The sequence below is a fragment of the Gobius niger genome, assembly GCF_951799975.1.
Source record: "Gobius niger genome assembly, chromosome: 8".
NCBI classification, from domain to species: Eukaryota; Metazoa; Chordata; class Actinopteri; order Gobiiformes; family Gobiidae; genus Gobius; species Gobius niger.
The window spans coordinates 3,579,047-3,604,018 of NC_136859.1; the positions used below are offsets into that span (position 1 = coordinate 3,579,047).

The 24,972-nt window shown below is 45.4% G+C and overlaps 1 protein-coding gene across 1 annotated transcript in view; it reads right to left on the minus strand.

Moving 5' to 3' along the window:
* Positions 1-855: 855 nt before the first annotated feature.
* LOC306966798 (E3 ubiquitin-protein ligase RNF31-like) overlaps positions 856-24,972 on the minus strand; it is a gene marked incomplete at its 3' end in the record, with an annotated part of 31,615 nt that continues 7,498 nt past the window's right edge. The window contains exons 6-25 of the mRNA XM_079561614.1: positions 24,693-24,855; positions 24,433-24,620; positions 22,182-22,362; positions 21,933-22,105; positions 20,225-20,452; positions 18,796-18,966; positions 18,592-18,723; positions 18,479-18,520; positions 17,031-17,174; positions 15,617-15,823; positions 14,329-14,502; positions 14,156-14,254; positions 13,993-14,082; positions 12,454-12,568; positions 12,215-12,327; positions 12,025-12,135; positions 11,809-11,857; positions 2,214-2,310; positions 1,789-1,954; positions 856-909 (exon numbers count right to left, since the gene is read on the minus strand). Of these exons, the coding sequence (XP_079417740.1) occupies positions 856-909; positions 1,789-1,954; positions 2,214-2,310; positions 11,809-11,857; positions 12,025-12,135; positions 12,215-12,327; positions 12,454-12,568; positions 13,993-14,082; positions 14,156-14,254; positions 14,329-14,502; positions 15,617-15,823; positions 17,031-17,174; positions 18,479-18,520; positions 18,592-18,723; positions 18,796-18,966; positions 20,225-20,452; positions 21,933-22,105; positions 22,182-22,362; positions 24,433-24,620; positions 24,693-24,855 (2,697 nt within the window). The remainder of the gene's footprint in view (positions 910-1,788; positions 1,955-2,213; positions 2,311-11,808; positions 11,858-12,024; positions 12,136-12,214; positions 12,328-12,453; positions 12,569-13,992; positions 14,083-14,155; positions 14,255-14,328; positions 14,503-15,616; positions 15,824-17,030; positions 17,175-18,478; positions 18,521-18,591; positions 18,724-18,795; positions 18,967-20,224; positions 20,453-21,932; positions 22,106-22,181; positions 22,363-24,432; positions 24,621-24,692; positions 24,856-24,972) is intronic.

Consider the following 24,972-nt stretch of genomic DNA (forward strand, 5'->3'; position numbering starts at 1 on the left):
TGCACCATCTGCCCCTCCGACCACCAACCACTCACTCACTCCATTCGCGAGGCTTCCTGATGTTTCCAAACGGTCTCCCATCCAAGTCCTGCCGGGCCCCTCCCTGCTGAGCTTCCAAGGTCTGACGGGATTGGGCAGAGCAAAGGGGGCGTGGCCTCACAATGAACCCCCTCCCTTTCTGTGGGTGTGACTTGCATCATATTATGTACAAACAAGATTCCCTCCCACTGAATATTGATTTTTCTGACGATGTAAACCAGTGAAAGGCTCTAACCACTAAGCCACAGTTCAAACCACTCAAACGAACAGAACATTGTTGCAGAGCGTTTAATAAAAGTAAACAGAGAATCAATCTGTGCATCCATTCATTTCATCAGTAAATGTAAAGCAGACATGTCCTGCAAAACCTTTAACCATCATTCTCTCATCAAAAACACCTGGAGCAGTGTTTTGCTTGTTTCTCCCACAGTTTTGAATATATGTGAGTTTGTTCCTTCACCATAGGTTAGTCTTGCCGCCGGCTTCCCTATTCATTTGTCAAACTAAATATGAAGGAACAGGCTCAGAGCTAAAGGCGTCTCTGTGATTTCTGTTCTAAAGAAGAATGATCTTTTTAAGTAGTGCAGGATACGTCCACTTTAAACTGATTGTCCACAGAAGTGAATAGTCATTTTGTGAATCTACATTTGTCGGCTAAAGCATTGAGTCGTGGATCAGCGTTGGTCACATCTCTGTACAGTGTTGTCAGTGTGGAGCAGCAGGGGAACATTAAACACAGCGACGTGTTCGGCATCAGCCGCGCCGTAAACATCAGCCGTTCATGTGGATTTTACAGCTTTAATCCCAGTTTGTTCCTCAGGCCTTTTTGCGCGGCACCTTGTCTCCCAGCGGCACCTCGTCCATGAGTTTCTGCGGAGAGAGAAACGTCAGGGTGAGATGGGACGAAGAGGAGGGTCATGTGGAGCAGAGGAGGGTCTTATGGAGCAGAGGAGGGTCAGGTGGAGAAGAGGAGGGTCTTATGGAGCAGAGGAGGGTCTTATGGAGCAGAGGAGGGTCAGGTGGAGAAGAGGAGGGTCATGTGGAGTAGAGGAGGGTCAGATGGAGTAGAGGAGGGTCATGTGGAGCAGAGGAGGGTCAGGTGGAGTAGAGGAGGGTCATGTGGAGCAGAGGAGGGTCATGTGGAGCAGAGGAGGGTCTTATGGAGCAGAGGAGGGTCTTATGGAGCAGAGGAGGGTCAGGTGGAGAAGAGGAGGGTCATGTGGAGTAGAGGAGGGTCAGATGGAGTAGAGGAGGGTCATGTGGAGCAGAGGAGGGTCAGGTGGAGTAGAGGAGGGTCATGTGGAGCAGAGGAGGGTCATGTGGAGCAGAGGAGGGTCTTATGGAGCAGAGGAGGGTCATGTGGAGCAGAGGAGGGTCAGATGGAGCAGAGGAGGGTCATGTGGATCAGAGGAGGGTCAGATGGAGCAGAGCAAAGGGTCATGTGGAGCAGAGGAGGGTCAGATGGATCAAAGGAGGGTCAGGTGGAGCAGAGGAGGGTCAGATGGATCAAAGGAGGGTCAGGTGGAGCAGAGGAGGGTCAGATGGATCAAAGGAGGGTCAGGTGGAGCAGAGGAGGGTCTTATGGAGCAGAGGAGGGTCATGTGGATCAGAGGAGGGTCAGATGGAGCAGAGCAAAGGGTCATGTGGAGCAGAGGAGGGTCTTATGGAGCAGAGGAGGGTCAGATGGATCAAAGGAGGGTCAGATGCATCAGAGGAGGTTCAGGTGGATCAGAGGAGGGTCGGACGGACCTGCAGAAGTCGCGTGTAGTAGCTCAGGTTGTCCTCTCCGTCTCGCCGGCCCTCGTCCACCTTGTACCTCCTGCAGGCCAGGAGCAGCTCTGTGGAGTTGTACAGAGGAGCCGGGTCCAGGGAGCTGCTGTTGATGAGGCTCACCAGGTACTCCCGGTAGTGCTTCCTGAAAGTTACATGAACATAAAGGGGGTTTGGAGAATAAAAGTCACTTCTGAAGCTGCCCTGTGGCTGGCTGACAGAGGACTGACTGGTGTTCTGTGCCTCTTACATCATCCCCCAGGCTTTTAAAGTAGGATTTTTGACTTGACTTTTTACTAATAAGCAGCTGACATTGACAATTGCAGTAGCAGCGCAATATCTGAACATGTTTCCAAAGGGACTTACTGTTAATAATCTGAAATGTAAAGTGTAATTGTTCTCACTCGCAGAGCCCGGCGTGACCAGGCTGAGTCTGAGTTCCACAGGCCGAGTCCGACTGCTGCCCACCCTCGTCCTTCTGCTCCAGCACCCCACACTGGCCTGTTGATAAAGACACAAGACATTTAACCTCTTAACCTCCACCTGAACTGACCACATGTTCTGTCCAGTTTGTCCAGGCCCAATTCTAAGGGTTCTTGAAAGAAGCTTCAAAACAGCGACAAAAACATGAAGATGATTTTGTTCGGGAAAGCACGGCTCTTCTTTTTGTACCATAGAAGAAGGTGATCAGTCAGAAAGAGGTCATTTTCACACCTTCAGGGATCCTAAAGGGGCCGACCAGCTCTCTCCCCATGATTCTGGCCCAAAACATGACTCCGCCCCCTCCTTACTGACGTCACAGCCTTGTTGGGACATTGTGGCCATTCACCAACCATCCACTACTCCATCCATCTGACCATCCAGGGTCACACGGCCTCATCAGTGAACAAGACTGTTTGAAAATGAGTCCATGTATTTCTGAGCCACTGCAGCCGTTTCTGCTTCAGCTTCAATAACAGTTTAGGGGAGGCCGGATAGAAGGTTTATGCACAACTGCAGCCTCTGGAGGGTCCTACACCTTCATGTTCGGGAGACTCCAGAGGCACCAGCAGCTTCATATACCTGTTACTGTTCTCTTAATCTGATGTATTTGTCTGGCAGAAACCGTCCTCATTGTGCCTTTATCTGCACAAACCCGTGTGTGCTTTGAATCAGCCACAAATCTCTTAACAGTACGATGATTACGCTTAATCTTTCACACTTTTCATCAGCAGAGAGATCCTTTTTCTTTCCCTTATTGCTTGAAAATGATGATCTGCTTCATAAAGTGGAACATCCTTTTTCAGTAGTTTTTTCCTTAACTGGGCCTAACCTGAAAACTAATCATCCCAGGTCTCTGAGATTAATGTCAGTGATTCAAAGCCTGAGACACAAAACCATCCATGAGTTTCATTGTATAGGCTGTAAGTAGTGCTGTGACGTTCATGACCGAGCGGCTCTTTTGAACGGCTGTTTTAGGTGAACGGTTAGAACCGCATCTCAATTGTGAAAAGAGCCAGATCTTTTTTCAGTCAATTTTACCCAGAACTCCCCCAAACAAACAAGAATCAGCCCAACAGCGGAGCAGGCGACACAAGTGAAGCTTTCTGCACTAAAGTCAAAGCAAAACACACTGAAAATGAATTGTCCGGATCAGACTCGGCTCCCAATAAAGAGTCGTGAATCCCATCACTGTCAAATACGGAGCTGATCCTTTTATTTTGGTTTAAAATTGAGTGAACTGGCTAACTGCACCTGAACTCAATCAGGACGACTTCATCTGACGTTTATCGCATTTACCCAAAGCCAAAGCGCCATCCAGGAGTTCACGCGGTCACTTCTCTGGGCCGCGGGACGAGTGTAAGGACTATTTTATATTTTTATATACAGTATCTGAAGCCAAGTCAAGGCAAGAGCAAATACAATCTTTAAAACAGGAATATAAATTATAAAGAGAGTCCGATAAAATACTTTCAGTGACTTTATTTATATCAGTGATTCCCAACTACTTTTTAGAAAAATGTTCCATATGAAATGGCTTGGAAACACTACAGGAGTCTGTTATTGGGCTGTTTATTTTTATTTTTTTTACTGTTTATTATCATTTACAGCTTGTTAATAATAAAATAAAAATAATAATAAAATAATAATAATATAATAATAAAATAAAATAAAATAAAATAAAAATAAAATAATACAATAATAATAAAATAATAAAATAATAATTTAATAAAAACCTGTGTAGGAAATACAATGTTATATACAGAAATGTCACAGTTTGAACAGAAAAAATAATGGACTGAAAATGAAAGATGAAAACATTTCTAAGAGCATTGGCTGCATGAGTCCGGATCCTGGACATGATGCCAAAAGGACCCTTGTCCTCGGGTAATAGTGGGTCCTGAAGCCGAACCATTTAAGAACCACTGGTTAATATGAGGAACCCGATCATAATCTGATGCAATAATGTCTAATCTATTATGTAAACTGGCTAATCTGATGAATTAATCCGATAAATAGCATTATGTGAAGTTGACAGAAAAACCCAAATTCTCCAGCTGTGAAAGGCCACAAAGTCCTCAATCACGTGCATTCTACCGTGTTTAGTCCTGACTCTGGGGCCAGGAGACCACGCCCTGACGTACAGAATGAAATCAATAATGGTTAATGGTCTCGAACAAGCGCTTTTCCATCTTCATCAGGCCCAAAGCGCTTTAAAGGAAAGGAACCAGTCACCCATTCACGCTCTCATTCATACACCAATGTACACAGACACTGGAGGCAAGGAGGGGGAAGTGTCTTGCCCAAGGACACGATGACAGTGTGCATCTGCGGGAGCTGGGATTTGAACCCCCGACTTTCCGACCACGAGACGACGCGCTCAACCACCTGCACTACTGTCGCCCCAAACGAAAAGAAAGGAAGGAAGGAAGCAAGCCAGGAAGCAAGGAAGGAAGCAAGCCAGGAAGCAAGCCAGGAAGCAAGCCAGGAAGTAAGCCAGGAAACAAGCCAGGAAGCAAGCCAGGAAGCAAGCCAGGAAGTAAGCCAGGAAACAAGCCAGGAAGCAAACAGGAAGCCAGGAAACAAGCCAGGAAGCAAGGAAGCAGGCCAGGAAGCAAGGAAGCAAGCCAGGAAGCAAGCAAGGAAGCAAGCCAGGAAGCAAGGAAGCAGAAAGAAAGAAAGAAAGCGAGGAAGGAAGAAAGAAAGAAAAAGAAGGGGCAACAGTGATTCAGTTGGTAGAGCGGGTCATCTCATGATCGGAGGGTTGGGGGTTCATCCCGCCTCCTGAAGATGCACGCTGTCGTTGTGTCCTTGGGCAAGACACTTCACCCACCTGGCCTCCAGTGTCTGCGCACACTGGTGCATGAATGAGAGTGTGAGTGAGTGAGTGGATCCTCACTGTAAAGCGCTTTGAGCCTAATGTAGGTGGAAAGAAGTTGAGACCATTTGTCAAAGGTCATGGTCTCCATGGCTGAGCTCCAGCGCCGCCTGGACCTCCAGGGCAGAGATGGCGCCACGACAATGCCAGCATTTTCCAGGGCAACATTTGAAAACTGTAAACTAGTATAAACCTATGTCTCTATCTCACCTTTTTGTTGTGTTATTGTTGCTTTTTTTGTGGGTTTTTCATAACTTTTTGTTTTGTTTTTTTAGTTTTCATCTTGGTTTTCTCACTTTTTTTGTTGCTCTTTCGTCGTATTTTCATCACATTTTCATCCTTCAATAAAACTGTGCTTGTAGAAATGATCTTAGCAGAAGCAGAAAGCCCTCCCGAGTCTGGTGAAGAAGCGAGTTGAGAGCGGTTTAGGCCGGTTTAGGAAGGCTTTGAGCTCAATGTTTAGATGCTTCACCACATCTTCTTCACAAGTGTCCTGTCCTGCCTTCAGGAGAGCGCGGGCCGAGCCGTGCTCCAACACCAGCTGTTTAGCTGCTGTTTTTCCAATCTTCTTCAGGTCTTTCAAGCTGATGTCACATCCTCCACCAACGATCAGCTGTTTCTTGATCTTCTCACTCAGGTTGACGGCCATCTGCACACTGTCCTGTCTGTTGTGCGATCCGGCCAATTTAAGCACTTTCTTGACCAGCGCGTGAGCGAGAATGTCGGACACCGGACGTCCACTGGAAGAGGTAAAGCCAGGTGGATCCTTCTCCTCAGGAGTGAGGACACTGTCCTCTCCCACGGGTTCAGCTGGTTCATGAGCGTTACTGAGGAGGGAAGAAGTAGATACATCTCTCCCTCCAAGAACGTGGACCTCATCCTCTCCAACTCTTTCTGCTGGGTCAACAGTAGCCATGCTGACCACCACCGTGAAGACACTTCTCTTCACTGCTGACCTCTTTCCTTGATCATTGTCTTTGGGTAAAGTGTCCACATCGGTTGCGTCCGGCGCTGGTGGACTGGTCTCTGTTTTCCCTTCGAGTGGAGATTGAACTAAACTGCAGAGAGTCTCGGGGTTGGTTTCCACCCCCATGAAGTCCAACAAGGGCTGAACATCTGCCAACAGCTGCTGCAGTTCCAGCGCGAGCTGAGCGTTCAGCTCCACTTCTGGGGCATCCTCAGGTATTGAAGCGTCCTGAAGTTCTGCGGTGTCCTCAGGTACTGAGGTGTCCTGAGGTTCTGCGGTGTCCTCAGGTACTGAGGTGTCCTCAGGCACTGGGGCGTCCTGAAGTACTGCGATGTCCTCACGTACTGAGGTGTCCTCAGGCACTGGGGCGTCCTGAAGTACTGCGATGTCCTCAGGTACTGAGGTGTCCTCAGGCACTGGGGCGTCCTGAAGTACTGCGATGTCCTCAGGTACTGAGGTGTCCTCAGGTACTGAAGCGTCCTCAGGCACTGGGGCGTCCTGAAGTACTGCGATGTCCTCAGGTACTGAGGTGTCCTCAGGTACTGAAGCGTCCTCAGGCACTGGGGCGTCCTGAGGCACTGGGGCGTCCTGAAGTACTGCGATGTCCTCAGGTACTGAGGTGTCCTGAGGGTCTGAGGAGACAGGGACGTCCTGAGCAGGAACAGAGTTCACCTCCGTCATTAGAAGAAGTTCTTCCTTTGTGTTTTCTGGCTCGACACAGAGGAAGTTGTAGCCAAAGCCGTTCAGTATTTTGGCAGCAGCGTTTTGTTTGGCCTCTTTCTTCGAGAGTCCGGCTGCCACAACAGTCTCCTCTGCTACAGTTAATCTAACGTAGAAGACCCAGGTTTCAAACGATTTGTCCACGTTGTCCACTTTGTACTCTGCAGGCTTTCCCTTCCATTTGGTCAATAAATCATGCAGACACACGATGGGGTTAGCGTTTGCCTCAAACAAAGGCAGTTTCCTCCAGAGCTTGGCCTTTTGTGCGGAGTTTCCGGCCAGCGTTTTCCCCGGGAGCGGGAGAAGACGTAGTTCGGGCAGAATCTCCTGTGCGGCGAGTGTTTTGGCGATGATCTTTGTCAGGCCTTGAGCCTCCGCCATTAAACTTCCCACCGTTAAACGCAACGTGAAGGATGCGCTGTGGATTGGACCGTCTTGTTTCAGCTCCAGGAAACAAGCGTCCAATCTGTGTTTCGCTGCGAGTTCGTAAACCTCACAGACTTCGTTCTTGTAGTTGATGTTCACCTTTTGCTGTAGGGACATCGTTAGTGCTTGAGTTTTCTCCATGTCAGTCGGAAAAGTCTCGTGTTTGTGTCTGACAGTTTGAAGAGAAATATTTAATACGTCTCGTCGTGCTGGTACTGCGGCGTCCTGAGGCACTGGGGCGTCTTGAAGTACTGTGATGTCCTCAGGTACTGAAGCGTCCTCAGGTACTGAAGCGTCCTCAGGTACTGAGGCGTCCTGAGGCACTGGGGCGTCTTGAAGTACTGTGATGTCCTCAGGTACTGAAGTGTCCTCAGGTACTGAAGCGTCCTCAGGTACTGAAGCGTCCTCAGGTACTGAGGCGTCCTGAGGCACTGGGGCATCCTGAAGTACTGCGATGTCCTCAGGTACTGAGGTGTCCTCAGGCACTGGGGTGTCCTGAAGTACTGCGATGTCCTCAGGTACTGAGGTGTCCTCAGGCACTGGGGTGTCCTGAAGTACTGCGATGTCCTCAGGTACTGAGGTGTCCTCAGGCACTGGGGTGTCCTGAAGTACTGCGATGTCCTCAGGTACTGAGGTGTCCTCAGGTACTGAAGCGTCCTCAGGTACTGAGGCGTCCTCAGGTACTGAAGCGTCCTCAGGTACTGAGGCGTCCTGAGGCACTGGGGCGTCCTGAAGTACTGCGATGTCCTCAGGTACTGAGGCGTCCTGAGGCACTGGGGCGTCCTGAAGTACTGCGATGTCCTCAGGTACTGAGGTGTCATCAGGCACTGGGGCGTCCTGAGGCACTGGGGCGTCCTGAAGTACTGCAATGTCCTCAGGTACTGGGGCGTCCTGAGGCACTGGGGCGTCCTGAAGTACTGCAATGTCCTCAGGTACTGAGGTGTCCTCAGGTACTGAAGCGTCCTCAGGTACTGAGGCGTCCTCAGGTACTGAGGCGTCCTCAGGTACTGAAGCGTCCTCAGGTACTGAGGCGTCCTCAGGTACTGAGGCGTCCTCAGGTACTGAAGCGTCCTCAGGTACTGAGGCGTCCTGAAGTACTGCGATGTCCTCAGGTACTGAGGCGTCCTGAGGCACTGGGGCGTCCTGAAGTACTGCGATGTCCTCAGGTACTGAGGTGTCATCAGGCACTGGGGCGTCCTGAGGCACTGGGGCGTCCTGAAATACTGCGATGTCCTCACGTACTGAGGTGTCATCAGGCACTGGGGCGTCCTGAGGCACTGGGGCGTCCTGAAGTACTGCAATGTCCTCAGGTACTGGGGCGTCCTGAGGCACTGGGGCGTCCTGAAGTACTGCAATGTCCTCAGGTACTGAGGTGTCCTCAGGTACTGAAGCGTCCTCAGGTACTGAGGCGTCTTGAGGCACTGGGGCGTCCTGAAGTACTGCGATGTCCTCAGGTACTGAGGTGTCCTCAGGCACTGGGGTGTCCTGAAGTACTGCGATGTCCTCAGGTACTGAAGCGTCCTCAGGTACTGAGGCGTCCTGAGGCACTGGGGCGTCCTGAAGTACTGCGATGTCCTCAGGTACTGAGGTGTCCTCAGGTACTGAAGCGTCCTCAGGTACTGAGGCGTCCTGAGGCACTGGGGTGTCCTGAAGTACTGCGATGTCCTCAGGTACTGAGGTGTCCTCAGGCACTGGGGTGTCCTGAAGTACTGCGATGTCCTCAGGTACTGAGGTGTCCTCAGGTACTGAAGCGTCCTCAGGTACTGAGGCGTCCTGAGGCACTGGGGTGTCCTGAAGTACTGCGATGTCCTCAGGTACTGAGGTGTCCTCAGGTACTGAAGAGTCCTCAGGTACTGAGGCGTCCTGAGGCACTGGGGCGTCCTGAAGTACTGCGATGTCCTCAGGTACTGAGGTGTCCTGAGGGTCTGAGGAGAAAGGGACGTCCTGAGCAGGAACAGAGCTCACCTCCGTCATAAGAAGAAGTTCTTCCTTTGTGTTTTCTGGCTCGACACAGAGGAAGTTGTAGCCAAAGCCATTCAGTATTTTGGCAGCAGCGTTTTGTTTGGCCTCTTTCTTCGAGAGTCCGGCTCCCACAACAGTCTCCTCTGCTACAGTTAATCTAACGTAGAAGACCCAGGTTTCAAACGATTTGTCCACGTTGTCGACTCTGTACTCTGCAGGCTTTCCTCTCCATTTGGTCACTAAATCATGCAGACACACGATGGGGTTAGCGTTTGCCTCAAACGAAGGCAGTTTCCTCCAGAGCTTGGCCTTTTGAGCAGAGTTTCCGGCCAGTGTTTTCCCCGGGAGCGGGAGACGCCGTAGTTCGGGCAGAATCTCCTGTGCGGCGAGTGTTTTGGCGATGATCTTAGTCGGGCCTTGAGCCTCCGCCATTAAACGTCCCACCGTTAAACGCAACGTGAAGGATGCGCTGTGGATTGGACCGTCTTGTTTCAGCTCCAGGAAACAAGCGTCCAATCTGTGTTTCGCTGCGAGTTCGTAAACCTCACAGACTTCGTTCTTGTAGTTGATGTTCACCTTTTGCTGTAGGGACATCGTTAGTGCTCGAGTATTCTCCATGACAGTCGGAAAAGTCTTGTGTTTGTGTCTGACAGTTTGAAGAGAAATATTAAATACGTCTTGTCTCGCTAAAGCTCTGAACAGGAATGAGCTGTGATGAAGGCTGACCTATACTCTCAACACTCAGAATTCTCTGGTTGCTATGACGTCACACTGAGATGGAATGGATGAGCAGAATTATGCAAATGAGCACGGAATGTTTTGGGCTGGTTACTTCCTGGTTACCAGTGTTGGGTAGCGACGACAAAGAAGTCTTTTTGTTTTATGAAAATCCGCCTCCTATAGGGCTGGAGGATGCGGCAAAATAAAGTTTTTTCTCCTATTGATCCGTCTAATTTTTGGATTTTATTCCATAAATTCATAAAAAATAAAAAAAAAGTACGATCCAAAGCACATTGAACTGCAGGTTTTAAAAATCTGTCCCATTGCGATTTAAAGGGACTATACGGAGTTTCCCCCTACATGTTTCAGCAATGTCCTAAGGCAGGGGTCAGCAACGTCTCGGCTCGGGGGCCAGATCCGGCCCTCCACACAGAACCTCTGGCCCCCAAGATGATTTTGAGAAATATATTTATGCAAATATGAGCTCAAATTCTAAAAATGTGAGAAATAGTGTCGGTATTTTAAAAGAATTCCTGGCTATATATATATATATAAATTATTTATATATAAATTATATATATATAGTGTAAAACATGATTCATTTTCTGTGGGTCGCGAGTCTAAAAGAAATTTTATACATTTTCCATTGGAAACTGCATGGAATCAGTTCAAATGAATGTTATTGGTCTGTTTTTTAAACGATATGACTATTTACAGTTTTATTTGGGTTGCAGCTCGTCACCTTTGGGTAATGGTGGGTCCCAAAGCCATGACACTTTAGAACCACTAATGTAAAACATTGGCATAAAAAGGTTCTTCCCATGGTGTTTTGGCAATGATTAAAGTCGGTCTTCCACAACTCCATGTCTTAAGGTGTAGAGCCCAGACCTGTTCACCACAACTGCCTCTAAAATCCTGCACTGTCACTCAGAAAGGTGTTGCTTCGGGTCTGAAGTGCCGTCATGCACGAGCTTAATATAGAAGGTGCAGTTACATGTATGACCTGAGGTGGCAGCAGTGAGCATAAAATGGCCAACTTGCATCAAGCCTTTTTAAGATGATTTAAATCAAAGTTCTTTGGCTGAAGTTATTAATAAAGAGCCAGTCTTTTGAACGGCTCTTTGAAATGAATGGATACAAAAGACTTGGCTCCCAGAAAAGAGCCGTAAATCCCGTCACTTGCTGTAAGCTCCAGTTGAGGCTTTTAGATTTGGGTAAAGCTGAACTGGAGAAAAAATTGAAAATGCTTGGTTAAGGCGGGGGTTAAGAGGTTAAACACACCCACACTGGTCTGTAGATAAATATACATAAGACATTTAACACCTTAACTCCCACCTGAACCAAGCACATTTTCTCCAGTTTGGCTTTACCCCAGTCCAAAAGCTTGTGGAAAAAAGCTGTGAAAATAGCAACAAAACTGAGACGAAAACAATGATGGAAATGTGACAAAAAAAGTGATGAAAAATTTATGAAAAAGTGGCAAAAATGGCACAAAAATGTCACAAGAAATTGACAAAAAATTGACGAAAAAAATGACAAAAATGTGACAAAAAATGACAAAAATGTGATAAAAAAAACTGATAAAAATTTTGCAAAAAAATGACAAAAAATTTATACAAAATTGACAAAAAAAGGACCAAAATGTGACAAAAAAATGACAAAAATGTGATAAAAATTTGACCAAAAAAATGACTAAAAAGTTACAGAAATTAGTTTAATACCTAACAAAAACCTTATGGAAAAAAAAATCTGATGACGTGAGGAAAAAGATCCTCTCGGTTCAGGCGGGAGTTAAGAGGTTAAACACACCCACACTGGTCTGTAGATAAATACACATAAACCATACCTGTCTGAGTCCCAGGTGGAGCTTCTGTGTTGAACGCCACTTTATTGTTCTGGAAGTAGATCAAAAGTGTTGCAGTGACTGACGGTGACACAGATGTTTAACCCAGGCCCGAGGCAGAGCTCAGGCCTGGTAACACAGATGTTTAACACCAGGCCCGAGGCAGAGCTCAGGCCTGGTGACACAGATGTTTAACACCAGGCCCGAGGCAGAGCTCACCTGCAGCAGGGCCTGTAGTCTGGACGGCTCCCAGTCTCTCAGGTAGAACAGACAGTCTCGGGGATGGTGCGCGTGGAGCCCAGAGACACTGCACTCGTCCACAGCACAGGTCTGACAAACAGGAGAGAATGTACTTAGGGTTGTACTGTTGGGGAGAGGGAGGTTGTGGTGAGGGTGGGAGGGCTCTTACTGTGTGGAAGGGGTTGTTACAGCCGCTGCAGAACTGGTATCTGCACTGGGAGCAGCAGAAGTGCATACAGCCGCCTTTAGACAGAGCGTACTGGAACCGACAGTTTGGACACGCTGGACAGAGGGAGAGCATTTTAATAATAATGTTACTGAAAACCTTTTTACTGACTCCTTCCTGGTTTAGTCCGAGTTAGTATCTGTACTGTCGTCTGCTCACACTGTCCATAAAGTGTCACTCACTGATGCCGTTGTCCCGTAGATACCCGGCTAAGCCCTGTTTCTGATACTCCGGGTCGTTCTCTCTCTTCCAGGTCTGGAACTGTTCACAGGTGAGGCCCGTGTGCTGAGACTCCCACTGCAGGTACACCCAGGATTACAATCAAAGTCATGGAAGTCGTTTTGAGGCTGAAATACTGTTTGTTTTTACAAGCTAACATGTTGGCTCACTTCATCAGAGTTTAATATTGACTGAGACCCCAGACCTGTTTCTTTTTAATACATGCAATGAAAGAGGAAGCCGTTAGATTAAAATGTTGGCTGTGTCCAATCCATAGATGTAATAATTAGAGATAGATGATTACCTATTCAGCCCCATTCACCGTAAAGGTCCCGAGTCCTCTGTGAAACTTACATGGCAGCTCAATCTCCTCCGATGCAGCCTGTAAATCGATCTTTTCCTCACATCGATTTTTTTTGGTCCATTTTTTTGTCACTTTTTTTGTCAAATTATTCTCAGTTTTTTGACAAATTTTTGACATTTTTTTGTACATTTTTTGTAAATTTTTTGTCACTTTTTTCACATTTTCATCCTTATTTTCGTCTCAGTTTTGTTGCTATTTTCACACCTTTTTTCCAGAAGCTTTTGGATTGGGGTAAAGCTGGAGAAAATGTGCTTGGTTCAGGTGGAAGGTTAAAGAGGTTAAAAGGGCAAAAAGGCGGGAAGCCCGGCGCTCGTGGGGTGGGCGGAGCCTCCACGGAGCTCCAGAGCTTGATTGACAGGCTCTGGAGACAGTGAACAGCACTGAAAAGGCTTCCACTATTTCGGGCTGATAAACAAAAACCAGCGTGATAAAAAATATTTCACCTGCCCTAGCGTTGTCACATGGGTCATAGCGATTTTTAGAAAAAATAAACTCTTTGGAGCCAGGCTTTTAGGCCGTTCTAGGGAGGTCTGACGTCCCGTTAGAATCCTGTCTACCAAGTGTCTCTTGGAGTCGCCCCTGGCCACAAGGGGGTGCTACAGCAATGTCAGCTCCATGAAGACTATAGAGAAGTCGCCCATTGGTCCAATCTCATCCCTAACTTTCTGAACATATTCTTACCATCCCAATTCTTCACAGGGACGAGTTCATTGGCACATTTCTCAACTTGCAGGGTCACTTTGACAGAAATGCTAGAATACTTCTGCAAGTTCTTGAAATAAACACTTTGTAATTAGATCCCTCATATGCCTGAGTTTACAATCATCCATCCATTTACTTCCACTTGCCGACAGCCAACAGCTGCCCAAATCACACCAGCCCCTATGGCTCCCCCTGCAGGTGGGGGGTCCACAGAAGGACGGCCTCACTATTACCCGAGGTCTGTAGGTCTCTCATAAGGTTCTACAGCAACTAAAGGAGAACTCATTTGGTTCCAATACCTCTAAAATAATCAGGTACAGTGCCTTTAAGCTTAATATCAAGCTCCGACAAAGAGAGCTGTTGTCTGCTCGCAAAAACATGACGATCCAGAACAATATGAACATGTAAAAGTGAAGTTGCAGGTGGAGGCACTGACCGGTTTCTTGCACTGGGCGCAGAAACTGTTGCGACACTGGAAACACGTGACTTTGAGCTGGTCTCCGTCGTAGATGAAGCCGTACGAGCACTGGGGGCGGAGTCAGGGCAGAGTCAGGGCAAAGCGAGGGCACAGGGACTCTGACGTTTGAGGGTTCACTCACATGGCAGCACCACAGGAACTTGGGGTCCTTGATCAGAGCCTGCTCAGTCAGTTTCTTGTGGAACAGCTCATAAACCTCTGGCTCCAGACACTCGCGAAGCTGCAGCAGACAAAACATCTGGCATCAGCTCCGCTCACGTTTCCGGGCCCGAGCGTTTGAAACCCACGCGTTACCTGAATGTCTAAGGTGGAGAAGTAGCTGTTGAGGTGCTCGGGGTCGTTGATGTCGGGCTCCCAGCAGACGGGGCACACCATGTCCCGGATGTGTTTGTCCCGCACCGCGATGGTGAAGTGCTGCTGGAAACACCCACAGCACACGCTGCACTGGCACGAGGTCAGGGACTGCATCTGAGGGAGGACACAGGGGGGGCACGGGTCGACCAGACAGTAGACCAGGGGTTAGGCAAGTTTTCTTAACCTCTTACCACCCGCCTTCTGTCCTCTTTGGCTATAGGCCTGTGTAACACCTCATTTGAAAGCTAAGACCCACAAAACTGATTTTTTTCCTCACGTGTTTGCTGTGTTGTGTCACCTTTTGTATGTTTTTTTGTTTTTTTTTGTTTTTGAGTTTTTGTCATTTTGTTGGTGAAATTTTGTCACATCTTTGTTGAATTTTTGTCACTTTTTAGTTGCGTTTTTGTCACATTTTTGTCACTTTTTTGTTGAAGTTTTGTTACTTTTTTGTCACATTTTTTGTCACATTTTTTGTCACATTTTTTGTCACATTTTTTTGCATTTTTTTTGCATTTTTGTCACATTTTTGTTGAAGTTTTGTCCCTTTTTAGTTGCATTTTTCTTGAATCTGTCACATTTTTGTCACATTTTTGTTGAAGTTTTGTCACTTTTTAGTTGTGTTTTTCTTGAATTTTTGTCACATTTTTTGTCACATTTTTTTTGCATTTTTTTTGTATTTTTGTCACATTTTTGTTGAAGTTTTGTCACTTTTTAGTTGCGTTTTTCTTGAATCTTTGTCACATTTTTGTCACATTTTTTTGCATTTTTCTTGAATCTTTGTCACATTTTTGTCACATTTTTTTGCATTTTTGTCATTTTCTGGTCATTTTTTCTTCCATTTTTTGTCAATTTCTTGTGACATTTTTGTGACATTTTTGCCCGCTTTTTCATCAATTTTTCGTCACTTTTTTGTCAAAGTTTTCTCACTTTTTTGTCACATTTCCATCATTGTTTTTGTCTCAGTTTTGTTGCTATTTTCACAGCTTTTTTCCAGAAGCTTTTGGACTGGGGTAAAGCCAAACTTGAGAAAATATGCTCCGTTCAGGTGTTATGATGGGACTAAAACCATGTGACTTCAGTTTGAAAAAGCCTCGTATCATTTCAGATCAGTTCTGTTCTTTGTCCATGTGACTAAAACTGCTTCACATTTTCCTCCAAACTAAAACTAAATTAAAGTATTTAGTCATAATGAACATTGGCTAAACCTGGCGTCGATGTGTTTGCGCACCTTGCTGTGTGGGAAGACGGAGAGGCAGATGGGACATTCTTTGGCGAGGACCCTCTTGATGAACTCCCGGTCGTGGGACTCCCTCACAGCCTGCACCACGTCCTCCAGGGCGTAGGGGGCGCTGTCCTCCAGCAGCAGGGACAGGGCCAGCTCGCAGCGGCCCCAGCTCGGCAGGTCGTACACGGCCAGCAGGCGGCGACAGATGCGCTGGAAAAAACAATACCAAACAGGTGTGTCTGCTGTGTAAGCTCATGACAAAGGAGGCAGTTCTTAAAGGGGCAAGTTAGCCATTTTATACTCACTACTGCCACCTCAGGTCATACGTGTAACTGCACCTTCTATATTAAGCTCTTGCATGACGGCACTTCAGACCCAAAGTGCCGTTAATTGCCTTAATGTTTGGTGCAGCCCTGTGAGGCGACTTCTGTTGTGATATTGGGCTATACAAAACCATTAAACTTAAACTTAAACTTAAGTAACAACTTTGTGAGTGACAGTGCAGGATTTTAGAGGCAGTTGTGGTGAACAGGTCTGAGCTCATTCTACACATTAGGACATGGAGGAACATGTAGAGGGACGAAAATACATTTTTAAACTCCGTATAGTCCCTTTAACCTTAAGCCTGAACCGAGAGGATCTTTTTGTTGGGTATTCAACTAATTTTTGTAACTTTTTCGTCAATTTTTTTGTCAATTTTTTGTAATTTTTTTGTCAAATTTTAATCACATTTTTTGTAATTTTTTGGTCACATTTTGTCACTTTTTGTCACTTTTTTTTTTTTCATTTTTTTGTCATTTTTTGTCAAATTTTTATCACATTTTTGTCATTTTTGTCACTTTTTTGTCATTTTTTTGTCAAATTTTTATCACATTTTTGTCACTTTTTGTCACATTTTTTGTAAAGTTTTTATCACATTTTGTCACTTTTTTTGTCACATTTTTGTCATTTTTTTGTCACATTTTTGTCACATTTTTTGTCATTTTTCTTGTCACATTTTGACACATTTTTGTCATTTTTTTGGCCAATTTTTATCACATTTTTGTCATTTTCTTTGTCACATTTTGTCACATTTTTGTCATTTTTTGTCACATTTTTTGGTCCATTTTTTGTCAATTTCTTGTGACATTTTTGCCACTTTTTCATAAATTTTTCGTCACTTTTTGTTAATGTTTTCTCACTTTTTTGTCACATTTCCATCATTGTTTTTTGTCTCAGTTTTGTTGCTATTTTCACAGCTTTTTCCCAGAAGCTTTTGGACTGGGGTAAAGCCAAACTGGTGAAAATGTGCTCGGTTCAGGTGGGAGTTAAGGGGTTAAAGTAACAATGTCAACTAAATGTTCCTGTTCTGGCAACATTTTCTCAAGGCTCGAGGCTTTTCTTCCTAAATTGCTGATTCTGAAAAGTTGTTCCTCACGTCTTTGTCCGGGTGGTGCACGTCCACCGCAGGCTCTGGCTCGTCGCTCCAGATTCTCTCGTGAAAAGGCTCCAGGATGGACCTCTGCAGCAGGGCCAGAGCCCCCCTGAGCTGGCCCCCGGACTGGGTCAGCACCTCCTGCACCTACAGAGGGATGGAGGATATTCTATTGCCATTACCAACGAAACAGGTCGATATTTCAGTATAAAAGTGAACATGAGCTGCCTTACTTTCATCCCAAAAATACATTATTATTGTATTATTTTCAATCAGTCCCTCTGAGATTTGGAGAGGTACATTTAGACTAATCCAGTCGGTCAGGTCTCGGTTCAGTGACACTAAGTGACGACCTGAACATCCTGAATGATCGGGTTCCCCCAGATTCCACATCTTCCACCTAAGAAAAGAGTGGATCGGGGGTAAACCTGATCCAGATCTTGACCCCATTGAGACTATTTGGGATGTGCTGGAGATGGCTTTGTGCAGTGGCCACACTCTCCCATCGTCAATACAAGATCTTGGTGGAAAGTGGACATTGCAGACGTTTATTGAAACAACGCCACAGAGAATGTGCTGGAATCAAAGCTAATATTAGAGCATCGGTCCTTAATTGGAACTAACCCAGCGTTATCACAGGAGGAACATCTAGCTCTAGATTGTTCCAAAAAAATTGGGACCAGGCTTTAAACTCTTAGCTCCCGCCTGAACCGAGAGCATTTTCTCCAGTTCAGCTTTACCCAAATCCTGTAGGCCAGTGTAGCGCCTCATTTGAAAGCCAAGATCTACAAAACTAAATAAAATTTTGTAAAATTTTCGTGACTTTTTTGTCACTTTTTCGTCAAATTATTCGAATTTTTTGTCAAATTCTTATCACTTTTTTGTCATTTTTTTGTCACTTTTTTGTCCATTTTTTTCCAAATTTTTGTTAAATTTTCGTGACTTTTTTGTCACATTTTTCGATTTTTTTTGTCCATTTTTTTGTCACTTTTTTGTCACTTTTTCGTCAAATTATTCACATTTTTTTGTCAAATTCTTATCACTTTTTTGTCCATTTTTTCTCAATTTTTCGTCAAATTTTTCTCACTCTTTTGTCAAATTTTTATCCATTTCTGTCATTTTTTTGTACATTTTTTGTCACTTTTTCGTCCATTGTTTCTCACTTTTTTCACATTTTCATCCTTGTCTTCGTCTCAGTTTTGTTGCTATTTTCACACCTTTTTTCCAGAAGCTTTTGGACTGGGGTAAAGCTGGAGAATATGTGCTCGGTTCAGGTGGGAGTTAAGGGGTTAAAGTTGTTTTGTCCAAAGTCCAATGCTTTTCAATGGGGGACCAGTGGCGATATGGAGGTACTACAGCAATGGCGGCCTCTAGTGTTGTGGCCACAAACCAGAGCAGCGGCCGTTGGTTCTGAAGTGTGTTATTTCTACAAGAGGCCGAGTCGCCCTAACCTGAGCCAGGTCCGAGAATCCCAAAGAACTCAGCTCCTCCACCTGAAACGACAGGACACACATCAAACACCTTTGCACAGACGTCTAATATGAACAAAGTGAGTAAGTCGTACCTTCTTCTGCCTGTCCCTCAGCGCCTGTGTGGCCGCTCGCTGAACGTCGCCCCCTGCTGTCAGCCAGGCCTGCTTCGCCTCCGATTTAGAAATCTGGATCCCCTTCTCACTCGACCTGTCCTTGTTGGTGTCCTGAAACAGCAAAGCGCAGGTGTAAAAAAACCTCCCTCAGCAGCGGTACCTTTGTGGACCTTTGTCACTGACGGCGCTGCTGCGGCTGAAGTCGCTCTGCAGGGACGCGGTGCAGACCAGGTTCTGGATCTGAGCCAGGATCCGGGGCAGGTCGGACTTCATCCACCTCCAGGGCTGAGGGTCCTGGGACACGCTCAGGCTGGTGTACACCTCCTCCGGGCTGATGCCTTTCTTCTCCCCGTCCTGACGCACACACATGAACACTGGCGTCAGAATCAAACAGAAGCTGGTATTTCCTCGTTATCCAGAGTGTTGCTGATTTCTGGAGATATTTTTTTTTGTAATTCATGCAGTTCTTATATTTGAAGAGTTTCGTGGTGCTAGGCTAGTGCAAGGCTAGTGCATTTCTATGGTATCAGCTAGCCTGCTTTAAAAACAGTGTGACCCGCTCCACAGAGCACCTGAGGCAAATCACTTATAACACCAGACTAACCATATAAATGTCTGTGTCCATAGAATCATGTTTGGAATAAAGCTGACCTGCATCATATGAACAATCGCATTTTAAGGGACTATTTTCTCGCAGATCACTCCGCCGCCGCTGCGTAGCTGATACAACCACGAAGCTGATGCTGCTCAAATATAAGTTATTTTAACCTCTTTACTCCCGCCTGAACCGAGAGCATTTTCTCCAGTTGAGCTTTACCCAAATCCTGTAGGCCAGTGTAACGGCTCATTTGAAAGCTAAGATCTACAAAACTCATCTAGATGGATCTTTTTCCTCACGTCATCAGATTTCAATCATTTTTCGGGGGGGTTGCAACTAATTTTTGCAACTTTTTTGTCAAATAGTAAATTTTTTGTCACTTTTTGTCACATGTTCATCATTTTTTCATAATTTATTTGTCATTTTTTTGGTCATTTTTTTGTCTTTTTTTCTCATTTTTTGTAATTTTTTTTTTCAATTTTTTGTGATATTTTTGCCACTTTTTCATCATTTTTTCATAAATTTTTGGGATTTTGCATTCGGGCTGATCTCTGGACGTCTCGCTCTGTCAACAAAACATCTCATAAAAACAGCCGCTGTTTCCACGTAATAACACACTCGTCTCTGCCGTGCCTTAAGTGCATTTTCTCAAATTCACCTTTACCCAAATCTAAAAGGTTACAATCTATAGGCCAATGTAGCGCCTCATTTGAAAGCTAAGCCTAAAAAACAAAAGTCAACAGATCTTTTTCCTTCTGTTGTGGCCGTGTTGTCGTCACTTTTTTCACATTCTTTTTCATCTCATTTTTGTTGCTTTTTTGTTGCTCTTTTGCCTAATGTTTTGTGATTTTTTTGTTGCACCGTCATTGCTTCTTTTGGTCACATTTTTGTTGCTTTTTTGTGGCTTATTTGTCACTTTTTTGTTGCATTTTCAGCCTTGTTTTCCTCGCTATTTTGGCTCTTTCTTTCGAGAAACTTGTAGATTTCCTGCCCCCCTCCATCGCTGCGTCTCACCCTGATGAGCTGGATGAGCTTCAGCCCCTCCTCCTTCAGGAGCCTCTGCCTCACTGACTCCTGGCTCTCCGGGCTGGGGTCTTTGGACTTGACGGGCAGCGCGGGCACCCTCCGCACGGGCGAGGGCGGGCGCCGGTTCAGAGGGGGCGGCTCGGGGCGGGGCAGGTCGCACATCTCACACACGGTGGCGGGAGAGTAGTTCAGGTACGTGCAGAACTGGCAAACCCACTGGAAAAAAGAGGAACCCGTGAGTGTTCAGGCTGAAAACAGAACATGTTTATTATCTTCTACATACAGGAAGGAAATATGATGCAGACGCCAGGTAAATTACAGGTAAAGGTCATAAACATGGTGCGCCCTCTGCAGGATATAAGCTGTAATACACCTTTTAACAGACAGGCTGTGACTAGAGCCCTTTGCAAACATGCAGTGTTGGGTAGTAACTGAATACTTGTATCACAAAGTTGACAAGTGGCACATGGTTTTACATTATACGTTGTTTGAGATACATTAAAATAATGGTTATTGGGTGATAAACAAAACCAAGAAAAATGAAAAAATAAGCCAAAACAAAACAAAAACGAACAAAATGATGGAAAAGCAATAGAGCTCCACAGTCCCACCCACCTCACGTGTCGGGTCCGACATAAAAAAAAAACATGTATTTATAGCATTGATCAAAAATGTCAACTATTTAGAGTTTAACCCCTTAACTCCCACCTGAACCGAGCACATTTTCTCCAGTTTGGCTTTACCCCAATCCAAAAGCTTCTGGGAAAAAAGGTGAGAAAATAGCGACAAAACTGAGACGAAAACAATGATGGAAATGTGACAAAAAAGTGAGAAAACATTGACAAAAAACTGACAAAAAATGTCAAAAAACGGACAAAAAATTGATAAAAATTTGACACATAAATTATGAAAAAGTGGCAAAAATGTCACAAAAATTGACAAAAAAAATCTGAAAAAATGGCAAAAAAGGACAAAAAAAGGACAAAAAATGACAGAAAGTGACAAAAAAGTGACAAAAAAATGACGAAAAAATGATGAAAAAGTGACAAAAAAGGACACTTATTTTTTTACAAAAAATGACAAAAAGGTGGCAAAGAATTGACAAAAAAATTATGAAAAAATTGCAAAAATGTGATACAAAAATTGACAAAAAATTGACAACAAATTTACAAACAATTTGACCAAAAATTTACAAAAAAGTTACAAAAATGTGTTGAAAACCCCCAAAAATGATGGAAAAAAAAATCTGATGACGTGAGGAAAAAGATTCATTCAGATGAGTTTTGTAGATCTTAGCTTTCAAATGAGGTGTTACACTGGCCTAAAGGATTTGGGTAAAGCTGAGCTGGAGAAAATGCTCTCGGTTCAGGCGGGAGTTAAGAGTTTAACATCACGGCGCCGGCTGATCAGCTATGTGCTAACTCACGGACATGAAACATACAAGGCAATTCTCTATTTTTTCCATCATAATTTTTCCCTCTTTTTAGTCGTTTTCTGGCGGCCTATAAACTTATTTATCACTCAAGAGCAAATTGTTCAGTAGAAGTGAAAAACTCGTTGCTAATTCCTTAAAGTAATGATGGAGAAATGGGAGAAAGATCAGTTTTGTCTTTGTTTTCCCTCTGGCTGCTTCGAACCCTCCCAAAGTGCCCAGATGAATCTTAAAATCCTAAAGTGTCTGAGCCCGTGGTCTCACCTGGCTGTCGGGGTCTCCGGGCATGCCCAGCACGGGCGCAGGGGGGCGGGGCGGTGTGATGGGCGGGTGGGACAGGGTGACGGGAGGTCGCGTGGCCAGACGGGGGCGCTCACACACCTCACACAACACGCTGCTGGCCGAGTTCACCACGGTGCAGCTCTTACACTGCCACTCTGCTCCAAACAGACCAGGAGGGAAGTTTAAGATGTGAGAGACCTAAAGCGACGCACAGAAGGCCGGACGACTGACCGGTGATGGAGGCGGGCGGCTTCTCCTCCGCCCGGTCGCTGAGGCCTCTGCGCGGACTCTCACACGCCTCACACAGGACGTCCTGACTCGAGTTGGTCCGGGAGCACGTCACGCACTTCCATGATGACGAGCTGCAGACGAGAGGAAAGAGAGGAGTTTCTGTCAGGAGCAGAGTCCAGATCTACAGCCAGGTTTGGTGAGGAGTGACTGGCTGGATCAAGGATGCTTCGGGTCAATATGTCAGAGGTAACGGAATATCGTACGCCGTAGTGTGACATTTGTTGCCTTCAACAAAAATAAACAAGAACAAATGTGTGTGGACGTCGACCTCCATTGGTCAGCAGCGTGTACGAGACATCTAGCCTTTATTATGTGATCTCTATGGGCAGAGTGGCTTTGAGCTTCCCCAGAGCTCCAGAGTCTGTCAATCAAAGCTTCAGGCTTAAACTTTTTATTGTCACAGAACAAAAACCAGCGTGGTTAAAAATATACCCAGCCCCAGCCTTGTCATGGGGGCATATTATGGTAAATGGTATCAACTTATATCCTGCTTTTCCGCCTACATTAGCCACTCATGCGCTTCACAGCAAGGAACCACTCACCCATTCACTCTCTCATTCATAAACCGATTTCCGCAGACACTAGGACAGACATATCCGTTTTTAGAAAAAAATACACTCTTGTGGATGTGCCCCTGGCCACCAGGGGGTGGTATTGCAGGAATGTCAGCTCCCAGCCATGAGGACCAAAGAGAAGCGCCTTGGTTTAAGTCATAATTATCCATAGATATCATATAATAAAGGCTAGATGTCTCGTACGCGCTGCTGGCCAATGGAGGTCGACGTCCACACACGGCGGCCATCTTGCCACAGGGAGCTCGCTCACTCGTAACATTGTGTTTTACGGTGCATGTACTTTTAAATAACCATAACTTGCTCAATTTTCTACTGATTTTCAAACAGTTTGGTTTGTTATGAACGTCAGACATGTAGTTATGACACTGCAAACATATGAACATAATCTACATGTTCCAGCATTCAGAATTAAAGCCACATTAATAACGTTTGTAAGGATTTGGGTTCGTGCTGATCACTCACTTGAGCTCGCCAGAAAGCTTCCCTGTGGCAAGATGGCCGCCTGTGATGCCGGAACTGACCCCGCCTTAAGACATCTAGCCTTTATTATATGAGATCTATGATAATTATCCAGAGTCTCTGCAGAGCATTAACAACAACAACAACAAATTAAGTCATTAAATATGTTCCAATAACAATATTTGAAGGTTGATGTATTGAGTCGGGAAAATATAGCGACTGTTTTACGTGACCACAAACTCAACTCTAAGACATAAAACTGATGGTAAACTTTTGTTTTTACGCAGATAAAAGGCCGATATCTTCGAGACTTCCTGTTTTGTTTGCTTTGGAAAGAGCTCAGTCATGGTTTTAAAATGACTCCTCCCACTTCCTCGGCCTCAGGGGAGCGGAGAAACATCACAGTGAAAATTAGACACACGTTTGTACAGCTCAGATCCTATTTTTATATTTTGTGTTGCAGATTTTAGCTCATCATTTCATATTTTTTACTTTTGTCTTTCAAAACGTGCTCCTTCTGAAGTATTAACTAAACATGAAAGCCCTTTATTAACCTCTTAACTCCCGCCTGAACCGAGAGGATCTTTTTCCTCACGTCATCAGATTTTTTCTTCCCATCATTCCATCATCATTTTTTGTCACATTTTTGTCATTTTTTGTAATTTTTTGTCAATGTTTTGTAATTTTTTCGACAATTTTTTGTCACATTTTTGTCGTTTTTTTTGTCAAACTTTCATCACATTTTTGTCACATTTTTGTCATTTTTTGTCACATTTAAAAAAAAAAATTGTCACATTTTTGTCATTTTTTTTGTCGCATTTTTGTATTTTTTTTGTCACATTTTTGTCATTTTTTGTCAATTTCTTGTGACATTTTTGTGACATTTTTGCCACTTTTTCATCAATGTTTTCTCACGTTTTTGTCACATTTCCATCATTGTTTTCGTCTCAGTTTTGTTGCTATTTTCACAGCTTTTTTCCAGAAGCTTTTGGATTGGGGTAAAGCCAAACTGGAGAAAATGTGCTCGGTTCAGGCGGGAGTTAAGGGGTTAATCAGCCCCACGCCTATAATAAAGCGCCCCCTGCTGTCCCAGTTCAACACTGACATCACATCTTCCTCAGCCAATCAAAATCCCAGGACACGTTGCTCCCACAGACAGAGTGACGGACTCGCCTGTGCTTCCTGGTCTTGGCTCCAGGGGGCAGTGTGGCGGTGACCTTGGTGCGCTGATGTCCCGCCCGCTCCGCCCCGCTGTGGTAGAGCTTATCGCACTCGGAGCACAGGCCCTGGAGGCAGGTCACGCAGTGCACGGAGATCCGGAAGATCCCGCAGATGGAGCAGTTCTCTGGAGGCGACAGAAGCAGAGATCAGGAGTCTGACCGGGACCAGCCCAGCCTGGAACGGGACGGAGAACCACCTGGGTGCTTCGGCTGCATCGACTTGTGGCCCTTGTCGGCTCCGGAGTGCGAGGGGCCCCGGGTGGAGTGGTGTTTGGAGGGAAACCCCAGGGATTTACTGTGACCGGAGGACGAATGCGCCGTGAACTGAGGCCCCACCACGTCCGTGTTCAGCCCCACGTCCTGGAAACGGGACACGAGAGCCGGGAATGTTAAACGATACCAGGTACAGAAAATAAATATATAATCACCGACATTTTAGAGAAAAATAAAGTGAAACACAAGTTGGAAAAAAAATAA